Genomic DNA, 24,531 nt, shown 5'->3' with positions numbered 1-24,531 from the left:
GCGCTGTAACGCGGCTCAGACCGGCGGGCGGCCGCTCTAGCCGCCCCCGGGAAGTCGCTGTCCTTACCTTCAGAAGCAGCCCGCGCCTCGGTGTGTGCGCCCGCTGGCCCTCCGCTCCGTCCTGCAGCTACCCACTGCCTTCTCGCCGCCCACCATGGCCCTGCTGCACACCGGCCGCGTCCTGTCCGGGGTCGCCGCCGCTTTCCACCCGGGCCTCGCTGCCGCGGCTTCTGCCAGAGCCAGGTAAGCAGGACAGACGGAGACGGAGCTGGGGACAACAGGCCTGCCCAGCCGGGCTGCGGGCGCCCCCGGACATATCCCCCCTCCCCCCAAACGCAACCACCACACACATGCTTTCTCTGACACCCCTTCGGCCTCACTGGGCGCTGAAAATTGAGCGCCGGCGCCTCAAAGTAACCCTCGGGGTCCTACATCCCTCCCCTCTTTTGCCCCCAGGACTGCAGGAGAACGTGTCAGCGCGTTCCCCGGGGTTAGGCAGTGTGGCCTTCTACGGCACCCGGACTTCCATTCAAGGGTGGGGGGTCACGAGACGCGGATTCGGCGCGGTGGGGGTGGGGTGGCGAGGGAAGAGCCAGCGGGGCTGAGGTGCCGGTCCCGGACGGCCTGGCGCCCATTGGCTGAGCCGCCGAGGCTGCCTCGCACCGATTGGCTGCGGCGCGGAGGGGCGCGGGTGCCCTTGATGGGCTGCCCAGGGGCACGGCGGGGCTCACCTATCGTGGCCGCCCTCCGGCCTAAGCAGGGTTGGCAGGGCCGCGCGGTACTGCCGGTCGTGGGCCTGGGAGTAGGAAGTACTCGAGAGGAAGGTACCCCGCGGAGGCCCTGGCTTTCCAGCCCAGCTTTCTTTTCTGCATCCCCTGACCTTGGCGCGCGGCATCCTCCCATCCGCGTTACCGCCTATGTCGCCGGTGACCCCTTTGCTTGGAAAAGAACAGAGGTGTAGTTCACCTCCGTTTTGTTTGCCCTTAGGGGGTCTGATTGTAGAGAAGTCACCGTTCTTCCTCTCCACCTCGCTCTGCTCTCATTCAGTAAATACTTCGTCAGCTATGAGCCAGGTACTAGACCCGATGCTAATGATGGAGGCTGCGGTGAACACGCCTGACGGGGAAACAGGTGCCACTCAAAAAATTATAAATATGTCATTAAGCCTTGCGTGCTAAGTATTGCCATTAAAAAGCACGGAGTTTAAAGCGAATTAGTAATTCCTTCCTAGTGGAGATCTGAGCCAGGCGGTTGATTCACTCAAGAAGGCGATTTGGGACAGGATCCTTAAGTACCACCTAATGAATCTAGTCTCCAGCCCACCTCCAGCTAGATATTGACTACAAGGAGCAAAGCCTTGGCCTCTTTTATGTGCCTTGGCCTTTCCTTTGATTGCGCGTTGTCTTCAAGTCAGCAGAAGTGTGTCCTTACGGAGCCTCGCACTCTTGGCAGTACAATTTTGTCTGGGCTTTCACTGCTCCTTCTCTCCCAGATTTGGCTCCTCTTTGGCCCTATGTCAAGGTGTGCTCTTTAAGCCATGCTACCTAGTGAGCCAGAATTAGGGAGTGGTTATCATTCATGCAGCCGGTTTGGAAAGGGGTGCCTAAACGATGGGCCAGAGAAAGTCTTTCAACATTGTAGTAACCTTAAAATAATTATTGTTTTATAAATTTGGCTGCGTGTCCTAAAGCTTACTTAAAGTGCTTGGTGAAAATCCCTATGGGTGTGACCTTTTAGTCATTCTTTGAGTGGCTGACTCATTTTTCTTTTCAGTCTTCTCACAATTAGAATGTACGTTCCACGGGGGCAGAGACCTTACCTACTTTGTTCCCTGATATAAAGCCTTAAAATAGTTGAGTGCCTGTAGTTGAGGAGGTGCTGTTCAGGTTTAAGCAATGATACTTAATTGGGTAATAGAGCCTATAATGATCTGTTCTTAATTCTGATTATTTAATTTTTTGTGAAATAACTGAAGGAGTATCACGAGACCCTTTGGAAGGGCAGTGTGTGGTAGTTGTATAATAACCAGTAGCTAGAAGATCAAAATTGTACTATCTTTCCCATTTTTTACTCTGTGATCTTGAGCAAATTAATTAACTTCTCTTATTTTAAAATAAGAATATGGGGGCGCCTAGGTGGCTTAGTTGGTTAAGTCACCAACTCTTGATTGTGATCTCACAGTTGTGAGATAGAGCACCACAATTCAAAATAAAATAAGAATGTGAAGGAAAACATTTTTTAACTATTCTTAAACTATATATTTTAAACTATTTTAATTTTAGTTTTTTTAGTTTTTTTAATATTTATTTTTGAAGGAGAGAGAGAGAGAGAGAGAGAGAGAGAGAGAGAGAGAGAGACACTGTGAGTGGGGGAGGGGCAGAGAGAGAGGGAGACACAGAATCCGAAGCAGGCACCAGGCTCTGAGCTGTCAGCACAGAGCCTGATGTGGGGCTTGAACTCACAGACCGCGAGATCATGACCTGAGCTGAAGTCGGCCGCTTAACCGACTGAGCCACCCAGGCACCCCTAAGCTATTTTAATTTTAAAGCACCAGGTAGGTTCCCAGGAAAATTACAAGACATTTGAATTAGAAAAGCTTATCTGAATAGTTTGTACCTAACATCTTTTGGTTTGTTAGCCAACATTGCTCAATGGCTGAGGTTTTGCACTTGTCCAAAGTACATTTGTAGGAATCACTTTGTAGGCCACAGGTTATCAGCATCAGTTTTGTCCCTAGCACTCTTGTTTTCAGCTAGTACTGTCCCTTGAAAACATCATGGTTCTTACATTGTGGGTATAGAGTCTTTACAGTTATAAGGGAGGGAATGATGAAGGGCATAGAGGTTCTGAACACGATTACTAATGTAGAACTAATCAAATTGGGTATCCATGCTCCTGTATTTAGATTAAGATTCAATATGGTGTAGTTGCTTTTAGAATTCTTAAAAGATACACTCCAGAGGCGTCTGGGTGCCTCATAGATACTGTTATGTGCTCAGAAAAAGAAAGATTCCACTCTTGATCAGATCCCTGCCAGAAGACTTGAGGCTTTGGTTTCTCAGAGAATCTCTGTACTCAATAAACTTTGTAAAGAACTTGATGAATAAGTGCTTTTCACATCATTTAATAAGAATGGCACCTTCTGTGCTTGTGGCTTGGGGCAGCAGTCCTGTCATTGTTGATTAAAGGCCTTAGAGACCAAGACATCTGTTTTGAAATGACAGTTGCTTCCTGCAGGTTTTCTATAATAGGTCTTTGACATTCAAAGTATTCCTTTCACTCACCAGTTAATGGCAGGGATATATACAGGCAGGTGGCTGCAAGCTTTCAGGGTCTAAACTGTGGGTAGGACATAAAGGAAGCTTTCTTCAGGCCCAGGTCAGAAGTTGTTTCAAGGTATCTGTTTCTTACTATTGCTTAGGTACGGGAACAACTAAGCAGCCTACAACAATGAAAAAGAACAGAGGGGTTTTGAGTCCTGGCAGTAAAGCTAATGAGGGAGATGGATGGTAATGATAATGTCTCTCAAAACTGTAGGAAAACTAGTAGTAATTGAAAAGCAAGAGGCACCTGGGTAACTCAGTCAGTTAAGCATCTGACTCCTGGTTTTGGCTCAGGTCATGACCGCATGGTTTGAGAGTTCAAGCTATGCATCAGGCTCCAAGGTGGCATGGAGCCTGTTTGGGATTCTCTGTCTCCTAGCTCTGCCCCTCGGGCATGTTCTCTGTCTCTCAAATAAATAAACATTTTAAACAACTGAAAAGCAAGAAAGACCTGTATTTGGTCATAAAATTATGACCATTTCCTTCTTGAATTGTCTACATACTTGCCTTGCGAGGCTCCATACTGGCATGGTAGAATAGAAGCATAGAAGGAATAATTTAGTAGCAATGATACCAGTGAACAACAAGCACTCATCCTATTCTAGGCTCTGAGTGTTTTATATTTAATAACTCCTTTCATCCTTATAACAACTCTGTAAGGTAGGTACTGTTATGTGCTCATGTATAAGGAAGGTTGAGATGTAATTGGCTTGCCTGTGCGCACACAGGCTTGTAGGCAGCTGAGCTGTTATTTGAATCCGTGCAGTTTGCCGAGTACTGACATTATCCGAGGCAAGCTGATAAAAGTCTGGGAAATCCAAAAATGGAATAATCTACCCTTTGATAACAGAATTAACTATATGTCACAATTACAGCTATTAATACAGAGGTAGTTTCAACTTGTCAGGAGAGCATAAATTTAACTCTGTAATGCTGTGCTGAGCCATCCAGTGTGCCTCGTGGAGGAGTGAAATAAACGAGTGCTGACTGGCCACTGACTAGTTCAAGAGAATCATTTTCAGAAAAGAAACTCTGAATAATTCACTGAACTTGTCAGCGTGGTGACCGTAGAGAACTTTCACTGTGCTGTGCTGAAACATTTAGTTGAGATTGGATAAGTGATTACTAAAGGAACTTGAGCTGTTTCACCTGGGTAATTTGGAACCTTGCTTCCCTAGCTTTCACCTTTCCCTGCAGCACTCCCCCTGCCACCCCTCTGCCCCCAGCTCTTTTTCACCCTTAGCCTTTCTTATGCCTCTGCTGGGAACGCCTTTTTCCTCCTCTCATCGGTAGCACTTAGCTCATGTGTCACCTCTTCCTGCAAGCCTTCTAAGCCTATACTATCTCCCCCTTTCCCAGGTTATTAGGTCCTCTCCTCGGTCTCTTAAAACTAATATTCTGTGCTCTGAGCCTGTCTTTATCGCTGAAGGTCATCCTCCGACCCCAGCCTGCCTACAGGTCACCCCACTGGGCTAATGTGGTAGATAGTCAGGGGTTGTTTTACTCTCCCTGATATTCCCAGCTCTTAGCACATAGCACATTCTCAATGATTGATTTAGACAATCATAAAGACTTTTCTGTAATCTGCATCTGTAAAGAGCTTTTTGCTAATTTATCCTGAAGAAAAGGGATAATCTTTTTTTTAGAACAGTAATTTACCATGAGGTAAAACCTCAGTTTTGATACATTAATGCATCCTGCTGCTGAGAGTGTGTGTTAGAAACATAGATGGTGCTTCTTGGGTGCACCCTTAGAAATCTCGCAGTAGTGGGGCACTGGGGGGCTCAGTTGGTTGAGCGTCCAACTTCAGCTCAGGTCATGATTTCATGGTTTGTGAGTTCAAGCCCCACGTCAACTCGCTACTGTCAGCCTGCGTGGGATCCTCTGCCCCTCCCCACTCACACTCTCTCAAAAATAAATAAAATAGTTTTTAAAAAATCTCTCAGCTTAAAAATAAAAAATCTCTCAGTAGGTTTAGATGAAAGATAGCCTGAAAGTTTTATGTTTTCTATGTTTAGGATTCAGTTTGAGAAGGCCAGATCAAAAAAATTGTTAGGTGATATTTGGTCACTTGATTAAAATAGGATTTTAAGTATCTGAGAATTAATCATTGTTTACCTATTTAATTAAAATGAGAAAATATTGAATTAAACATACAACATGATTGTAAAGAACCTTAGTTCATTCCTATATGAGGAACTGTGTTTTGTTTTTGGACATAAGAATCAACATAAAGCATAAAGAAGTATTCTGGTAAAACACAGAATCTCCACTGTATAGGCATATAACACAGAAGGTAAAAAATAACCTTTTATATTATAAAGTCATTAATCATTGAACCAAGGAAGAATAAGCAGTCTTTTAAAAAATGTTAACACATTTCTTAGTTTCTTTTCAGACTTAGTTTTTATGAATCAAGACAAAATTCACTTTGCAAGTTTTGTCCTTATATGCTCTTTCATATTTGGAACAAGCTGATACTCTAGTGTAAGAGATTCTTAGTTTTAATTTCTGATACAGTAAATATCGGTAGTTATACCCCACATAAATAAAAGCTATTTCAGACCCCCAACAAGTTTTAAGAGGAAAAACAGATCCAAAGACCAAAATGTGAAGATCACAGCTTTAGAACAACATGACTTTTTTTTTTCTTTGAAAGACTAAAACATACACAAAGTTGTACTTCTCTTGTCACAGTTGATCTGAGTATAGTCTCAACCACTCATTAAAAATAACTTTTAGGGGCGCCTGGGTGGCGCAGTCAGTTGAGCATCCGACTTTGGCTCAGGTCAAGATCTCACGGTCCATGAGTTCGAGCCCCGCATTGGGCTCTGTGCTGACAACTCAGAGCCTGGAGCCTGCTTCAGATTCTGTGTCTCCCTCTCTCTGGCCCTCCCACACTCATGCTGTGTGTGTCTCTGTCTCTCTCTGTCAAAAATAAATAAACAATTTTTTTTTTTTTTTTTTTAATAACTTTTAGAGGCACCTGGGTAGCTCATTCGGTTAAGCGTCTGACTTTGGCTCAGGTCATGATTTCGCAGTCCATGAGTTCGAGCCCCATGTCAGACTCTATGCTGACAGCTCAGAGCCTGGAACCTGCTTTGGATTCTGTGTACCCCCCTCTCTCTGCCCCTCCCCCACTCGTGCTCTGTCTCACCCTGTCTCTCAAAAATAAATGTTTAAGAAAAAAAATTTTTTTGAATAACTTACAGCCAGGATGCCTGGGTGGTTGGATCAGTTAAGCCTCCAACTCTTGATTTCCACTCAGGTCATGATCTCACAGTGGTGAGATCGAGCCCCATGTCTGGCTCAATGCAGAGCCTGCTTCAGATTCTCTATCCCTCTCTCTCCGCCACTCTTTCTCTCAAAATAAGTAAACTTTACAAAAATAACTTTTAGCCAAAGTAACTTCCATTTCACAGACAAAACTGAGGGGGCGGGCATTGATGCCAGTCCTGCGCAAGCATTTTAGCAGACTAGTGGGTGCACATAGTTCAGCTTCTGTAGCCACACACATATCCCTTTTATACTTTCTTTTATATATTTTTTCTCTTTTATTTAATGTTTGTTTATTTTTAAGAGAGAGAGACAGAGCATGAGCGAGGAACGGGCAGAGAGAGGGCGAGACACAGAATCTGAAGCACACTCCAGTCTCTGAGTTGTCGGCACAGAGCCAGACATGGGGCTGGCACTCAAGAACTGAGATCATGACCTAAGCTGAAGTCGAATGCTTAACCAACTGAGCCACCCAGGCACCCCTACGCTGTCTTGAAATGGCAACAACATGCTTACTAAAATGACCCAAAGCTATAGCCTTCTAGCCTATGTAAAAATAAGAAGTAAAAATATATGAAATTTAAATTATGTTTAGTAATAAATGTGTCTATATCCTCTCTTAGAAATTGTCTAAGAATCCAGTGATTAACCCTTTAACCCATAATTAAATTAGTCCACGATTTTAAGTTACTTAAAGGTCTTGGGAATTGTCTTCAAGCTAACACATTACAAAATACATTATTTTTCTTCTAAATACCCATAACTCCGGTCTAATGAGAAAAATATCAAATCCAATAGAGGGGTACCCTGCAATATGCCTGACCAGTACTCCCCAAAATTGTCAAGGTGATAAAAAAAAGCAAGGAATATCTGAAACTGTCATCACCAAGAGAAGCCTCAGGAGACATGACAAATAAATGTAATATGGTATCCTGGGTGGAACTTTATAACAGAAATAGGACATTAGGTAAAAACTAAAGAAATCTAAATAAATTGTAGGCTTAATGTGTCGGTTCATTAATTGTAACAAAAGTACTCCACAAATATAAAATGTTAATAGTAAGAGGAAACTGTTGGGGGGCAAGTTGTGGGAACTCTGTACTAGCTGCTCAATTTTCTGTAAATCTAAAACCATTCTAAGAAATTTAACCTAATAAAAGTTAATAAAAAAGATACATAATTTTTTATTTTTTTAGTTTAAATATAATTAACATACAGCATTATTATATTAGTTTCGGTTATGCAACATAAGGGTACAGCAATTCTATGCATTACTCAGTGTTCATCAATCTAAGTGGGCTCTTAATTAATCCCTTTTACCTGTTTTTACCCATTCCCCACCCACCACCCCCCTGGAAACCATCAGTTCTCTATATTTGAGAGTCTGGTTTTTTGTTTGTCTCTGTTTATTTTGTTTCATAAATTCCACATATGTGTTAAATGATACAGTATTTGTCTTTCTGTGACTGGCTTATTTCACTTAGCATTATGCCCTCTAGATCCATCTGTGTTGTTGTAAATGACAAGACTTCATTCTTTTTTATAGCTGAGTCATATTCCATTGTGTATGTATACTATATCTTCTCATTCATCTGTGGATGGGCACTTGGGCTGCTTCTATCTTAGCTATTATGATGATGCTGCAATAAACATAGGGGTGCATATATCTTTCGAATTAGTGTTTTTGTTTTCTTTGGGTAAATACTTCATAGTGGAATTACTGGAGCATATGGCAGTTCTATTTGTTTTTTTTGTTTGTTTGTTTGTTTGTTTTGTTTTTTTTAACGTTTATTTGTTTTTGAGACAGAGAGAGACAGAGCATGAACAGGGGAGGGTGAGAGAGCGAGGGAGACACAGAATCTGAAACAGGCTCCAGGCTCTGAGCTGTCAGCACAGAGCCCGACGCGGGGGCTTGAACTCAAGAACCGCGAGATCATGACCTGAGCCGAAGTCGGACGCTTAACCGACTGAGCCACCCAGGCGCCCCTATGTGTTTGTTTTTTTAACTTTTGTTGTTGTTTTCTTTTTTAAGTACTCTCAATACCCAACATGGGGATCAAACTCACGACCCTCAGATCAAGAGTCACATACTCGGGGCGCCTGGTGGGGCAGTCGGTTAAGCGTCCGACTTCAGCCAGGTCACGATCTCGCGGTCCGTGAGTTCGAGCCCCGCGTCAGGCTCTGGGCTGATGGCTCAGAGCCTGGAGCCTGTTTCCGATTCTGTGTCTCCCTCTCTCTCTGCCCCTCCCCCGTTCATGCTCTGTCTCTCTCTGTCCCAAAAATAAATAAAACGTTGAAAAAAAAAATTTTTTTTTAATTAAAAAAAAAAGAGTCACATACTCTACCCACTGAGCCAGCCATGTGTCCTCTATTTATCTCCATAGTCTTTTCCACGGTGGCTGCACCAGTTTGCATTCCCACCAACAGTGCATGAAGGTTCCTTTTCCTCCACATCCTAGCTGACACTTATTTCTTGTGTCTTTGATTTTAGCCATTCTGACAGGTATGAGGTGACAATATGTCAGAATAATTAGTTGAACACAAATTCAGATTTTTCATAGCTTTAAACATTATATTAGGAATGCTTTGTGTATAGTATGAGTAAACCAATGTAAGTTTAGGAAAAACAAAGCCACATAGAATAAAATGTATGCTTGTGTCTAAATAAAAGACCTAGCTTTTTTTTTTTTTTTCCTAAGCCTCACATGGAGCCCCATAAGGGACTTTAACTCACAACCCTGAGATAAAGACTTCAGCTGAGATCAAGAGTCAGACACTTAACTGAGTAAGCCACTCAGGCACCCTAGAAGACATAGCTACTTTTATTATGTCAGTTAAACTACTCTCAAAGGTTTATCTCATTTATGTGAACTTGAATTTTTTAAACATTTCTGAGTTAGTTTCTTTAAGAAAAAACTTTTGTCTAGCACATTTAAAGTAATAGGAATTCAGTCCCTATAACACAATCAGAACAGAGTGCCTTTGAGATTTTTATAATCCAATTTATCAGTACCCTCCAGAGCTGGAAAACATTTCGCATTCAGACACTCAGACAAAACAAAAAAGCCTTTCTGAATTACAGACACATAGAGATCTTATAGCTCTTTAGGTCTAAAACTTCAGCTCTTTAGGTCTAAAACAGGCAGAGAATAAACACAAATAAAAGCCTCACAATTCTGATTTAAAAAAAAAGAAACAAGTGGCGCCTGGGTGGCGCAGTCGGTTAAGCATCCGACTTCAGCCAGGTCACGATCTCGCGGTCTGTGAGTTCGAGCCCCGCGTCAGGTTCTGGGCTGATGGCTCAGAGCCTGGAGCCTGTTTCCAATTCTGTGTCTCCCTCTCTCTCTGGCCCTCCCCCGTTCATGCTCTGTCTCTCTCTGTCCCAAAAATAAATAAATGTTGAAAAAAGAATTTAAAAAAAAGAAACAAAATCACACAAACAATAAACCATATTATGTGTCATCTCTCACCCAACAGAGAATAGATCTTTGCTGTCCATTTACAGAAATTACTGAATGGTCAGATCATAAAACCAGATTCACAGTCATTACTGCCAATGAGGACTAACTTACTGGCCATACGTGGAACAGAAACAAAACCCCAAATCAGTAGGGGGTGGAGAACAAGCCAGAGAAACAAGCCTCAGAAATTTAAAGCTCTGTTGCCTCGGAGTGCCAGGGTGGCTTAGTAGATTGAGTGTCAGACTCTTAATTTCAGCTCAGGTCATGATCTGGAGTTAATGGGATCAAGCCCTCCATCGGGCTCTGCGCTGTGTGGAGCCTGCTTCTGATTCTCAATCTCTCTCTCTCTCTCTCTCTCTCTCTCTCTCTCTCTCTCTCTCTCTCTCTCTCTTTGCCCCTACTCTGCTCACTCGCATTCTCTCTAAATAAATAAACTTTTAAAAGAAAAGCTTTAAAGTTCTATTGCCCAAAAAAAGGTTCTGTTGCCTCTTGAGATTACCTCAGGGCACTGAGGACAGATGTATACTTCTCTGGCAATACAGTTCACCTGGCCCTGGTGGATGACCTCCCCCGCCACCACCACCCCAAGACTGTTAAGGGATAATTTTTAACATTTATTTATTTTTGAGACAGAGCATCAACGGGGGAGGGTCAGAGAGAGAGAGGGAGACACAGAATTGGAAACAGGCTCAGGCTCTGAGCTGTCAGCACAGAGCCCGATGCGGGGCCTGAAGTCACGAACCGCGAGATCATGACCTGAGCTGAAGTCGGACGTTTAACCGACTGAGCCACCCAGGCGCCCCAAGGGATAATTTTTTTTACGAGATAATTTTTTAAGGTAAAATCGTGACTCTCATATAAATAAAGAGTAATGAACATTGTCCAGCATTTTTTAACTTTGTAAGTAGTGAAGGAATCAGTAGGATGTTACAAGCAGTTCTTGTTGATTTTTAATTCCTAAATACCTCAAAATTCTGTCTTCCTCTCAAGCCCTACTGCCCCATCCTCATTCAGGCCCTCCTCTAACTCTCTGGCCATGTAATGAGCCAGTGCAGTGAGTGATCCTTCTACATCTACTCTGACCACTCTGCATTCAGTGCCCCACCTTGCTCGCAGATGGGCTCTAAAAAGGCAAGGCTATCCATGCCACTCCCCTTACCTGATCAACAACCCTAACCCTCCTCACACCCAAAGAAAACAAAACTTTAATGACTCCACATGTTCTCATTATATCCAAGATGAGACACACAGGAACCTGTATTTTTTTTTAATGTTTTTATTTATTTTTGAGAAAGAGAGAGAGATCTAGTGAGGGATGGGCAGAGAGAGAGGGAGACACAGAATCCAAAGCAGGCTCCAGGCTCTGGGTTCTCAGCACAGAGTCCGATGCGGGGCTCGAACTCAAAAATTGTGAGATCACGACCTGAGCTGAAGTCGGACACTTAACCGACTGAGCCAGCCAGGTACCCCAGGAACCTGTATTTTTAACAAGTTCTCCAAAAGATACCCCTTAATAATTTTGAGAACAAGATAAAACCCAAGCCCCTTTGAGGGGACAGTGTCACATAATACTGTTGCCCTTGTTTGCTTCTTTTGTGTCATCTTTTACCACTCTGTTTCTCATAGCCCTCTTTGCCTGGAATTCAGGACAGGTGTGGGCTACTTTAAAAGCCTACACATGCACCCTGTCCTCCCCATCCACCTTCTCCTCCTTGCATTTGTGTTAAAATCTTTGGTCTTCTGCATTCTTCTGCAAAGAAATGGATTTTCAGCAGATCTGAGATGTCTCTGGCCATGGAAATCTAGCTACTATGACTGATTTCATTTTATTTCCCATTTCAGCTCCTGGTGGACCCATGTGGAGATGGGGCCCCCAGATCCCATCCTGGGAGTCACAGAAGCCTTTAAGAGAGACACCAACAGCAAAAAGATGAATCTGGGAGTTGGTGCCTACCGGGACGATAATGGAAAGCCTTACGTGCTTCCTAGTGTCCGGAAGGTGAGTTTGCCGTTCATCTCCTGCCTTCTCAGGGTGGGTAAACTGGAGAGAGCTCCTAGAGAGTGGCAGAAAGAGCGCCACGCTGGGAGTCAGGAGACCTGGGTTCTAGTTCTGGCACTAACTGCTTGAATCACTCAGGTTGTCTGCTGTGGTCTCCTTGGCTGTAAAAGTGACAGATTGGAACTGTGTGGTCTTTTTCAAGATTGAATTTACGTGATTTTCTACTGAAGCAGGCATCGTCTCGTATTTAATCCTGAGGGTACACATAAGGACGAAGAATTAAACATTGCCTTTTGGTGATAAGAATAGCCCTTTGTGGATGAGGGTTACTGTGGTTATTTTCCATTTCCTCTCATGTTGATTGCCTTAATAAAGCTCTCACACAGGCATGCTCTGTCCTTTCTTCCTACTGCACTGTAGAATAATTTGTTTTATTTTTGTTGTATTTTTATTGGTAGTTTTTCTATTGGTTATCATTATAACTTTAAATAATCCTCTTAGAACAGTTTTTTTGAAAGAAAGTATGAGTGTCCTTTTCCTCTGCACCTCCTCTGTTGATATATGAATGCTTCTTTGTCACTTCTCAAAGTGGGGTGGTGATGCATCATTCCCCCATACAGGCACAGTGAGTGAACATTTCAAAAGAATACTTCCAGGTGAGGGTAAGGAACTCTCTAACCATCTGAGCTGCGCACTATACAGCAGGCTGGCCCAGCCCTCATGAGCCACTGAAATAGTAGAACGTGGCCTGAATGAACCACTGGAAGAAGAAATTTCTTCCAAAAGTGTGGGAGTGTGGGTTAGGTGTCCTCTCTATGACTCTCTGAGTACAAAAAAAGGGCTCAATTGTGAGGAGAAGACCCATTGAGAACTGCTGGCTGCTGGGTCTCAGGTCATGCAGAAATTGCTCTGGTCTCAGCAAGTCAGTTTAAAGTACTCAGCAAGTATTAGCTGTTTTGCAGGCTGGAACACCACCACAAGCTTTTGTACATACTTCAAGTTGTTCCCCCATTCAGCTGAGATTCAGGAAGGTTTTACTAATTTGCTGAGACTCACACAGCTAAAGGGACAGCCACGCCTCCATCTCCAAAGCATGAAGATATGTGGCTGTTACTGTTAACGCTTTGAAGTTCTGAGACTGGCGTATACCTTGAAATACTACTTTTTTATGTATTTAGTTTGATTTTATCATCTCATATCTACTTATAAGTGTTTTAAGTGTTGCTCGTAAACCTTGTTCTTGTGCATTCCAAGAATGCCATTTTATATTAAATATTGACCAAGAGAACACTGTACCCATTCATATAAAAACCTAAACCATATAAAAAATATATATGTGATTTTAAAAATTAGAAATATTTCTGTTCTGCAATATAAAATATTAAGTATTCTACTTTTTTTTATAGTTTGTATTTATTTTTGTGTTTTCAAGATTTTCTTTAGATTCCAGTTAACATGCAATGTAATATTAGTTTCAGATGTAGTACTTAACCCTTTTCCTTGGACAGTACTTCCAAAATAAAAACAAGGCTTCACTTCCTTTATATTGAATATATATGTTTAAGTTATAAAACATTAAATATTAATCACAGTAATTCCAGGTAAGGAGAAGAAACTAAGCGGGTGCATTTTCTCTTGTCTAGGCAGAGGCCCAGATTGCTGCAAAAAATTTGGACAAAGAATACCTGCCCATTGCAGGACTTGCTGAATTTTGTAAGGCATCTGCAGAACTAGCCTTGGGTGAGAACAATGAAGTGTTGAAAAGTAGCCGGGTAAGCAGAGCAGACTCGGGCATCCTACAGTCTGTGTTTAAATTTAACAGTTTAAACAAATGTGAACTAATTTAAACAAATAGAGATACATCACTTTGTATGATGGTTGTTTGCAGTAACCACACTATTGCTAATATCTCTCCTTTAGAAAGTAAGTTGGCACTTGTTAAATAAACGATTTCATATAACACCAATCCCAAAAATGCAGCAGTAGTCCTGAAAATGGAATAGTAATTTGATTGAAGATTTGACACTGCTCTGTGTATGCCTATGTTTATCTTGTACTGAATATGCTTTAGAAACTTAAAAAATGAAAGGACAAACTACAGGACGCCTGGGTGGCTCAGTCGGTTAAGTAAGTGTCTGACTTCATCTCGGGTCATGATCTCACGGTTCGTGAGTTTGAGCCCCGCATCAGGCTCTGTGCTGACAGTGCAGAGCATGCTTGGGATTCTCTCTCTCCTTCTCCCCCTGCCCCTCCTCACTCAAAATAAATAAACTTTTAAAAAATAATAAAATGTAGCAATATTATTATAATGTATTGATTTGCTTTTCAAGGAGCTTTGATGTTCAGAGACACATTGAATTTTGTATAATTCTAGAATATTTTAATGTAGTGACCATGGTATATGTATAAATTAGCCCTTATTCATGGGGAGCGAGTTTGGGTCTTGAAAGTTTCTCATCTACCATATGATACCAATAACAAGCCCTAAGGAATTAGCTTCACCATCAGCAAACGTGTTGGAAACTGAAGAGGTGGGTGTTTTGAGAACTCCAAGGAGAATCAATCTGTCTCTTAGCAAATGGGGAAATGAAACAATTAGTGCTGTTTTCTCGTTTGCAAATACCCATTTGGAACATTGTCTTCAACTTCTGAAAAATGAAGGGCAATGGCTACAGAGTACTGCCTCTGTGGGCTTGGCCTCGGTTCTGTATCTGTGGGCCTCTAGCGAGTGTTGGACCTCCCTGACCGTGGTGTCTCTCCTTCAGTATGTCACCGTGCAGACCATTTCTGGAACCGGGGCCTTGAGGATTGGAGCCAGTTTTCTGGTGAGTCTGGAAACTCCTTCAGGAAAAAGCTGTAAGACAGTCTGTAAGCTGAGGAGGAGGGTGTTTTCCTATTGCATGTGTGTTTGCTGACTTCTTTCCACATAATTGGAAGATTTCCTATTCTCTGATAAATGGAGTCACGGGTAAGGAATATGAAAGTACTTTAATTTGGATTTAAGTTTAAAAAAAAAGTACTTAAAAACTACAAGGAAGATATAATAATAATAAGGCACCTGGGTGGCTCAGTCAGTTAAGCATTTGACTCTTGGTTTTGCCTCTGGTCATGGTTTCATGGTTAGTGGGTTCGAGTCCTGCATCAGGCTCTCTGCTGATAGTGTGGAGCCTGCTTGGGATTCTCTTGCCCTTCGTCTCTCTCTGCCCCTTCCCCGTGAACATGTTTCTCTCTCTCTCTCTCTCTCTCTCTCTCTCTCTCTCAAATGATTAAACTTTAGAAATTATAATAACAATAAATATAATTTATTGAGCACATATGTTACTAGCAGCTTTTGTTTTAACTCAGTTAATCTTTATGAAGGAGGTTCATTTAATGCTATTTTACAAATGAAGAAAGTGAGGCCCAGAGAGGTCCCTAACTACACAGCCAATTTCCTTGTCAGAGCCTGGATTCCAACCCAGGCAGTCGTGATGCTGAGTCATACCGTCTCTCAGTCATTACTGTCTCTCAGTCATTGAGATAAACTGAAGAGAAAAATAGAGAAAAATGTCTTCCTCCATAAACTATGTCACTTTATTTTTCCTTCATTTTTCCATTCCCTTTCATCCCATTTTTTAGCAAAGATTTTTTAAGTTCAGCCGAGATGTTTATCTGCCCAAACCATCCTGGGGAAATCACACACCCATCTTCAGGGACGCTGGCATGCAGCTACACGGTTATCGATACTATGACCCCAAGACATGTGGCTTTGACTTCACAGGCGCTATAGAGGACATTTCGGTAAGTGTGGCTTTCAGGGCAAGAGGGGTGAAGGAACAAGCTTCCTTGTGGAGATTTGATGCCTCACATCTCAGTCTCAATATCTGACTTAAAATACTGGGATGAGCTAATTCTCAGAACTCAAATTATCTTCGTTGATCAAAAATAGTGACCCTACAGCATTTCAGGTAAATTATCTTGTTGAGGGCTGCAAAATCATCTGTTGGTTGTCTTTTTAGAAAATGCCACAGCAAAGTGTTCTTCTCCTGCATGCCTGTGCCCACAATCCCACGGGAGTGGACCCTCGCCCTGAGCAGTGGAAGGAAATAGCAACAGTGGTAAAGGTAAGGAGACTGAACTGACTGGTGACAGTTCTGTGTTCAGTAACTAGCCTTAGATGTTTGCCTTGGCAAAGTCTTAACAATGAGAATTAATTACCCTTGAGCCCACATTGTTAAGTTGTCAGGAAAGAACTTCTCTTTTGCATAATTAGCAGTTCTTAATTGATGATACGTGAGCAGCTTGCAAATAATTTTTGTTCCTCAGCCTAGATGTGGGTAATTCTGATAAATCTTGTCATTGACTAGCCTGTACAGTGGGTACCAACTGGTCCCGGGATGTCTGTCGTTTGCCCTGGTCCTTGTTACTTGTTCATCTTTTATACACTGTTTCATGTCCCCTCCTATCCTTGCCTGTTTGCTCAGCATTGCCATTACCATTCACAGCATCAGCTGTCAGAGAAGGCCCTCGTCAAAATTTTAATGGAGGAGGGGCACATTGGTGGCTCAGTGGGTAGACGTGTAACTCATGATCTCAGAGTGTAGAGCTTGAGCCCCACATTGGGGATAGAGTTTACTTAAAAAAAAAAAAAAAAAAAATTCCAAGGGAGGAAAATATTCCTTTTGCCTTATGTCCACGTTTTCACTTCTTTTGGTTTCCCTTTCTTTACATTCTGTCAAACCTAAGGTGTAAATAAAATGAGATGGGGGGGGGGGGGGAGACAGAGAAAGAACATTCAGAGAGCACTTTGAAGATGAGATGGTTCTCATGAGGCCTTCCCATGATTTCTGGGTATAAGGTGAGGCTGCCAGAGTTACATTAGCCCCAGAAAAGGCTGATGCTGGTCCTGTGTCGACTGGACCACAGTAATTACCCAGACTCCTGTGGGCCTGAAAAGAGCTTCCTGTTGGATCAAGCAGCTTTCTGGGAAGACTGAAATTAAGAGTCTCTTTTCTTAATGTCTTTTTGAGGGACCATATCCACCAAAGTAAAAACATATATAATGATACCTTAACTCAAGGAAAATTGAACATCTCCAAATTGCCATTTGGAGAGAAAACTGTGTTGACTCTATGTGAGGCACACATTGTCCCAATAAGCACAGGCAGCCATGTGGGTTGTCTTGAGAAGGACTCCCTAAAGCTTTGCTCTTCTCTTTCCTTCCCAGAAAAACAACCTCTTTGCATTCTTTGACATGGCCTACCAAGGCTTTGCCAGCGGTGATGGTAACAAGGATGCCTGGGCTGTACGTCACTTCATCGAACAGGGCATTAACGTTTGTCTCTGCCAATCCTATGCCAAGAACATGGGCTTGTATGGTAAGCGGAAGGCCCCAGTCTGTGATGTCTGTCCCAGTGAGATTGGAGAAGCGCTGGAAAAGGACACCACAGAGTGTCTGTGCCTGTCCATGCGTGTGTGTTACCCAGAGAGGAAAGACCAGTAACGTGGATCTAACTGATCTTAGTCACATCATCTTTTGTGTCTCTGAATTCCTCCAGCAGAGAAAACTATTGTTTCTCTAAACAAGAAGTAACCATTCCATGAGCCAAGAAGTTGGATATAATAAGAGATCATTGAGTTCTCAGACTTTCTTTCTGTTATCTCTAAAGTCACCATACTGGATGTTGAAAGGTTTTTATTTATAACATATTTTTGTGGCGTTGCTGATGGAAGCATAACATGTAGCAAATTGAATCATGATTTGCTTCAGCATTTTAGATTGGAAAACTCGAAGACAGGATCGCTTTTTGTCTTCTCAGGTGAGCGTGTGGGAGCCTTCACTGTGGTCTGCAAAGATGCTGATGAAGCCAAAAGGGTGGAGTCACAGTTGAAGATCTTGATCCGTCCCATGTATTCCAACCCTCCAATCAACGGGGCCCGGATTGCCTCGACCATCCTAACCAGCCCTGACCTGCGAAAACAATGGTAAGAGCACACTGCCACTCCCCAGCCATCTGTCTGTCCCACCACTGATCTTTCAAAGCTCCTTTATAATCAGCAACTAGTGACATACAAATATCACGCAACCTCCATATATGGAAGAGGCAGAAGGGAGAGAGGAGTGGGCATTTGTTTTTTAGCACTTCCAAATAAATACATTGGAGACAAATGATTGAGAAATGGCAGGGTTTTTTATTCTATTATCTCCATGCTAAGTAAAACCTGCCTTCTCCTCAAATTGAGTTCAAATTGAAGTACCTTACATAGGAAAACTTTTTTTTTTTTTTTTAACGTTTATTTATTTTTGAGACAGAGAGAGACAGAGCATGAATGGGGGAGGGTCAGAGAGAGGGAGACACAGAATCTGAAACAGGCTCCAGGCTCTGAACTGTCAGCACAGAGCCCGACGCGGGGCTCGAACTCACGGACCGCGAGATCATGACCTGAGCCGAAGTCGGCCGCTTAACCGACTGAGCCACCCAGGCGCCCCGGAAAACTTTTTTTTTTTAAGAACACTATATTTTTGGTTCTTAATCCTAGTAATAACTACCACTGAACCAGTATTTCTGCTTATTTTGAGTTTTTATTTTTCCTACCATCTGAATCTCTAGGCCCCTGTGCTCTTAGTGTTACTCGATCTCTTTAACCACAGTCCACATAAGACAGATATTTGTATCATGACTCTGAACACATTACCTGTAAACATATATATAACTGACATGGTTGTCCAAACTTAATATTAGGCTTCATGTGTTATATTTAAATTTTTTTAATGTTTATGTATTTTTACGAGGGAGAGAGAGCATGAGCAAGAGAGGGTCAGAGATGGGGGCACCTTGGTGGCTCAGTCGGTTGGGCATCCAACTTCGGCTCAGGTCATGATCTCGCAGTTTGCGGGGTCAAGCCCTGCATCAGGCTCTGTGCTGACAGCTCGGAGCCTAGCGCCTGCTTTGGATTCTGTGTCTCCCTCTCTCTCCTTTTGTCTTTCTCTCTCTCTCTCTCAAAAATAAACATTAAAAAAATCAAAAAAAGAAAAAAAAAAGGGTCAGAGAGAGAGGGAGACACAGAACCCAAAGCAGGCTCCAGGCTCTGAGTTGTCAGCACAAAGCCTGGTGCGGGGCTCAAACCCACAAACTGAGATCATGACCCGAGCCAAAGTTGAACACCAAACCAACTGAGTCACCCAGCCGCCCCTTCGTGTGTTATATTTTAATATTTTCTTTTTTTTTTTATTTAAATATTTCCTGAATGCCAGTTGCATCCATCTACCTTGAATTTATGACCTACTCATGAGTCAAGACACACAATTTAGAAAAACTTTATCACCTACTAATGGGTCCTGACACAATGTAGAAAACCTTGCTCGAGATCAGAGGTTGGCAAACTTCTATGGATCAAATCTCGTTTGTTCCCTGTTCTTGTAAAGTTTTATTGGAACACAGCCGCACCCATTTTTGATGAATTATGTGTGGCTGCTTTTATGCCATATAGTAGAATTTAGTAGTTGTGACAGAGAGCAAATGGCCCACAAAACCTAACAAATTTATAATTTAGCCCTTCATAAAAAGTTTTCCATGTTAACTCTACTGGAACTTAAAAAAAATAAAATTTAAAAAGTAAAAAATAAAAAGTTTGCTAACCCCCTGCTCTATATAATTCAAAGTTAATTAACCAACGGGCATCTGGGTGGCTCAATTAAGTGTCCAACTCATGATTTCGGCCCAAGTCATGATCTCACAGTTTGTGGGTACAAGCCCCACATTGGGCTCTGTGCTGAAAGTGTGGAGCCTGCTTGGAATTGTCTCTCTCCCTCTGCCCCTTCCCTGCTCGTGTTTTCTCCCCCCCACCCCACCAAATAAATAAACTTAAAAAAAAAAAAAAAGCCAAGATGCCCATGAACGATGTGATTTGTTATAACAAGAGTTTGTCCTGTGTAGCCAGTTAATTGGGGGAATAGATTCCTGAGTAGCTTCCTGAAGAGAAAAGCTAAATCTGTTGTCTGCTGTCTGCAAGGAACTTTATCTGCAACCCCCCAACTTTTCACATGACAGCTACTCTTTCTACCTTAAATTAATCCTGTGAAACATTGAAGTAAGTCTAGTTCAGGGTAGTTCTTTCAGTTCAGTAGTCCATGGAAGGCTTACCAAAATATTAACTACTTTTTAAATTCTACTTTTTTCCATTATAACATTAACGTGTAAGTACATTTCAGAAAGTTTAGGAGAGGGAAAAAATTAACTGTAAATATAGTCACTGTAACCCAGCTTTTTTCTTCACTATTTTTCATCATTGTAACATACTATATATTTTACTCCTATATATGCGTGTTGTAGGATTAGTTTCGATTTGTCTCTTAGAATTATACTAAGCTTTTTTTTTTAATGTGTGCACATCAGTACACATCGAAAGTCTGTAGTGTACAAAGATGACAAAGGTAGTATGCTGGATGAGTAAGACATTTCTACCTGTAGAGTTTATAATCCAGTGAGAAAGGTAAGTGTATGGCATTGATAAAAGAGACAAGGAATAAAGGCGGATGAAAGGAGCAGCCATCGATTCTAGGGGGAAATGAGGGAGGACCTAATGAAGACAGCAGCATGCGGGCTGTGCCTTGAAGAGAAAAGGCGGCTTTTTTTCCCCCAAAGGAGATGAAGAGTAAATGAAAACCGGACAGATGTGCATGAAGAAAGGCACACATTACATGATGTGCATCAAAAGTCCCAAGTGGTTTTTTGTGGCAAAGACACTGAGTGGGAGGAGGATGGAGAAGGCAGCAAAGCTGGGAAGGTGGGAGCAGATAGATCATGGAGCACCTTCACTGGTATCTTGAGAAGTCAGAAGTTCATTCTGTGGGTAGCAGGAAGCACGGAAGGGCTTCACCAAAGTTGCCCTGGATCTGGCCGTGGTCACACTCCCTGCCTTTAGCACCCCGGCCTCAAAGTAAATGGAGCTGGAGAGACGGAACCATAGGAAATGTAAACCCAGTGCCATCCCTAGAAGGGCCAGGGCTCCAGCTCCAGCCAGTAATCACTCTGCTAGTGCCGAGTTGCCAACTTGCCATCTTTTCCAAGGGAGGACAAATCCATGTTTTTAGGAGCAAGTGCCCAATTGTAAATGTTTAACGAGTCACAAATGACTAGGACTGTCATTTGACTTGTAATTGGCGATTGTGATCTGTTCTGTGTATGGCCTCATCATAGGTGGTTAAAGAATGTGAACACATAAGAACTGGGGGTAAACTATAAATGTTTCCACAGTCGTCTAGTTGCTGAGAACACATAAGAATTTCCTCTAGAGCCATAGGAATAGAATGGGAAGAGGAGATTCTGAGGAAAGCAGTGATTATGTACAGAACCGAGTGAGCCATGTGGATCAGGACTCCTTTCAGCCACCCAGATAGAATTACATCTCTTCCTGGGGCCTTCAACACAGCACTGTTCTATGGGCTCTTACCTTCTCTTGCCTCGTTCCATAGTTGGTTGTTCCCAGGTTTGTTCCCAGTGTCAAGTTGTAAGATTTACAGGCAAGGACTATGTCTCAAGCCTCCCTTTCTCCCTACCACCTAGCACATGGCTTGGCACATTGTAGCCTCCCAGTGCACTGTCTTAACTGCAAACGCAGGAGTGTTTCTTCCATCCATGTTAAAAATAAAGTCATAGTTTACTATTTAAAACACAACTTTTGCCCCCACATAAAGCATGGAGAACCTTAGCCTTCCTAGGTTTGAGTCGTTCTTTCATTTTTCTTAGTAACTCAATTATGTTAATCATTTTAGCTGCCTAATCAAAATAGTGTTCTAATAGAAAACAGAAGGCTATAACTAGCATATAACTCAGGATAGGACAAAGAATTGAGGCACACTAGGGGAATACTCATGTCAGCTGTGGCTTGTCTGTCAGTGCTTGTCTGGAATTGAGCTGCATCTTGGTGGGTTTTTGCACAGGTTGCAGGAAGTAAAAGGCATGGCTGACCGCATCATTAGCATGAGGACTCAGCTGGTCTCCAACCTCAAGAAGGAGGGCTCCTCCCACAACTGGCAGCACATCACTGACCAGATTGGCATGTTTTGTTTCACAGGACTGAAGCCTGAACAGGTGAGTGGACTCCAGTTTCTCCTCAGCTGACCAACTGATGAGTCTTTGCAAAATGATGGAATTCCTCATAGATCACTTAGCTGTTCAGATTACTGTTAAAACAGTCATTTGAAGCCCTTTTAGGTAAAGGAAGAGTGTGGCATTCATTTTGTTTTGTTCTTAGTCATTTACCTGTGTCCCCCATGAGGTTGCACACTGCTGAGGAGCAGAGCACATTTTGATCATTTTTGTGACCACTGCTGCTTCTCTGAAGAGTTTCCCAAACCACAAGGAGCCTGAATATTGATAGGAGACATAGCTGTTCCATAGCTGGATTCTGGATCTATCTTTCCTACAAATGCTGAAATGTGATTTTTTTTTTTTTTTTTTTTTTTTTTTTTTTTTTTTTTTTTTTTTTTGCCTGTCCACACCTCGGTATTCTTCATCCTACTTTAAGATAGCATTTTGTCCTTCTCTCCCTCTGCACTAGCCTACCAAATTCTGGGAATAGGGTTTAAACGAGAAAATAGAGTTTTCTGTTATTTTCCTGTTTTAACACTTGGCCACTGTGCCACACCTGGCTGGGCAAATCCCCCTGCCTGGGAGTGCTCCTGTACTCTTTTCTCTGCAGGTGGAGAGGCTGACCAAGGAATTCTCCATCTACATGACAAAGGATGGCCGCATCTCTGTGGCAGGAGTCACCTCGGGCAACGTGGGCTACCTTGCCCACGCCATTCACCAGGTCACCAAGTAATTTCCCTGCTGAGAAAGAGCAAACAGCCTTCCTGTCTACAGCCTCTGCTGTTGTGAGATTCACACAGAGGAAGGAGGAGGGCAGGTGGCGGTGAGCAGGTCATTTCTTTTCAGCGACAGTACTTAACACTCAACCATTGTGTTTCTCGGAGAAGAACATGTAGTGAAATAGGGCAGAGGCATCTGTGGCTGGTGTCTGAAACTTTGTGGCTCAAAACCAAACTCCTGCTCATGCTTTAACTCCAGCTGTTCCAAGAGTTTACATGTACAAGAAAGCCCAAAAAAACCTGTCGATCATGCCATTGCAATGTTTCTGAAGCTTTAACTGGAGCACCATATGGTGTTGGGGCACCTCTGCAGATCCAGCACGAGAGTAGCACCTACAAGAGGTGTTGTGGGAAGACCTCATTCTAACATTAGCAGTCAGTCCCGTGTCCTCCTGTGATTGAGCAAGCTTATCAACAGACCTTGTTCCAGAAATCATGTTTCATGAAAACCAGCAAGTCTGCTGCCATTGCAGCGAGGAAAATAAAAGATACTGTTTCCTGTCTTATTTAAGGGGGGAAAAAAGGCCCTTCTTTTTAATACTTTCAGGCATTTTAATGTTCCTCTCTTCTCCCTTATCATTGCTGTTCTTTTCCTTATGCACAGAGATCTATAACTAGCCTAGATTTTCACCCTCTTCTCGTGCTCAATTGATCATCAACCCCATCCTATAGGATTTACTTATTTGAAGAATGAAGAACATATTTTACCGTTCATCCCATACCCTCACCTTTCTCATCAGAGAATAGCAGAGAGTAAGTCACTGCACTTGATTTTCGTGTCCTCTTCAATGATGGTCTCCTGTCGAGGTGTCGCCTCTGCCCAGTTGGACCCCTCACTTCATCCAGTGCGGTCGTGCATTCTCTCATCTCACATCATGAGCAGGCCATGCAGGGCAGACCGGGAAAGAGGATATCTGGGCTTTGGTTTTAACCTTTGTGTGCTGCCAGCTAGGCTCAGGCTTCACCCTCTGGAAAGAAAACCGCCATCTGCTCCGATCACGTAGACTTCTTGCAGCCTGGTTTCTGTGTTTAAAATAAAGATACTGTAGACCCCACCACTGTCTACTATGTTATGTTTTTCTTTAATGGGAGGAAAGGGTGGGAGTGGCTCTGTGTCCCAGAAGTGTGCGGTCATGTTCAGCTGCCCATAAGCCAGTGGGTGTGTTAGCTGTTCCGAGTGTAAACTGAAGCCACGTCTTTGTCTTGCCATTCGGCCTGTCCAGTCCAGCGATGTTGAAAATGCAGGTATAATCCTTTAGATTTTTGGGGACATGTGGAATACCTCAAAGGAACCTATAGATAGAGCAGGGATGAAGAAGGGGGGTGGGTGGGCAGTGGTGACTAGGTGTCTACAGGAGCTAAGCAGGTAATATAAACAGTGAATGTAAATTAAAACTGATGCGAACTAGAGATGAGATCATGACTGGTAAGCAGCCTTCGTCTCAATATTGACTGGCAGGGAAGTGACAGCACTGCGAGAACCAAAAGTTTAGGGTTGTGGGTCTTAAGTTTTTTTAATAAAATGAAAATCCTTGTTTTTATGGGAGGCCAATTGATGCTTAAAAGTTGGTAACTAATTCAATTTTTTTTTAATGATTTGTAAGCAAGATGCAAGCAATA

General features: G+C 42.7%; 1 protein-coding gene across 1 annotated transcript; it reads left to right on the top strand.

The window, feature by feature from the left end:
* GOT2 (glutamic-oxaloacetic transaminase 2) lies at positions 1 to 23,966 on the top strand. Its single transcript, XM_043599353.1, has 10 exons — positions 1 to 243; positions 11,903 to 12,059; positions 13,703 to 13,831; positions 14,825 to 14,884; positions 15,678 to 15,839; positions 16,058 to 16,162; positions 17,266 to 17,416; positions 17,858 to 18,023; positions 21,982 to 22,132; positions 22,743 to 23,966. The coding sequence occupies exons 1-10, from the start codon at positions 155 to 157 to the stop codon at positions 22,863 to 22,865; spliced, it is 1,293 nt and encodes a 430-aa protein (XP_043455288.1). The 5' UTR covers positions 1 to 154; the 3' UTR covers positions 22,866 to 23,966.
* Positions 23,967 to 24,531: the final 565 nt, after the last annotated feature.

The sequence above is a fragment of the Prionailurus bengalensis genome, chromosome E2 (genome assembly GCF_016509475.1).
Source record: "Prionailurus bengalensis isolate Pbe53 chromosome E2, Fcat_Pben_1.1_paternal_pri, whole genome shotgun sequence".
Taxonomy (NCBI): domain Eukaryota; kingdom Metazoa; phylum Chordata; class Mammalia; order Carnivora; family Felidae; genus Prionailurus; species Prionailurus bengalensis.
The sequence above is the reverse complement of the archived record's forward strand: the minus strand, read 5'-3'. Positions and strand labels throughout refer to the sequence as shown.

Bases quoted from the DNA above. Each gene is read 5' to 3' on its own strand.
- GOT2 (XM_043599353.1), top strand. From the start codon at position 155: ATGGCCCTGCTGCACACCGGCCGCGTCCTGTCCGGGGTCGCCGCCGCT. The intron at 13,832-14,824 runs GTAAGCAGAGCA...TCTCTCCTTCAG, and splicing joins AAGTGTTGAAAAGTAGCCGG to TATGTCACCGTGCAGACCAT. The intron at 22,133-22,742 runs GTGAGTGGACTC...TTTTCTCTGCAG, and splicing joins CAGGACTGAAGCCTGAACAG to GTGGAGAGGCTGACCAAGGA.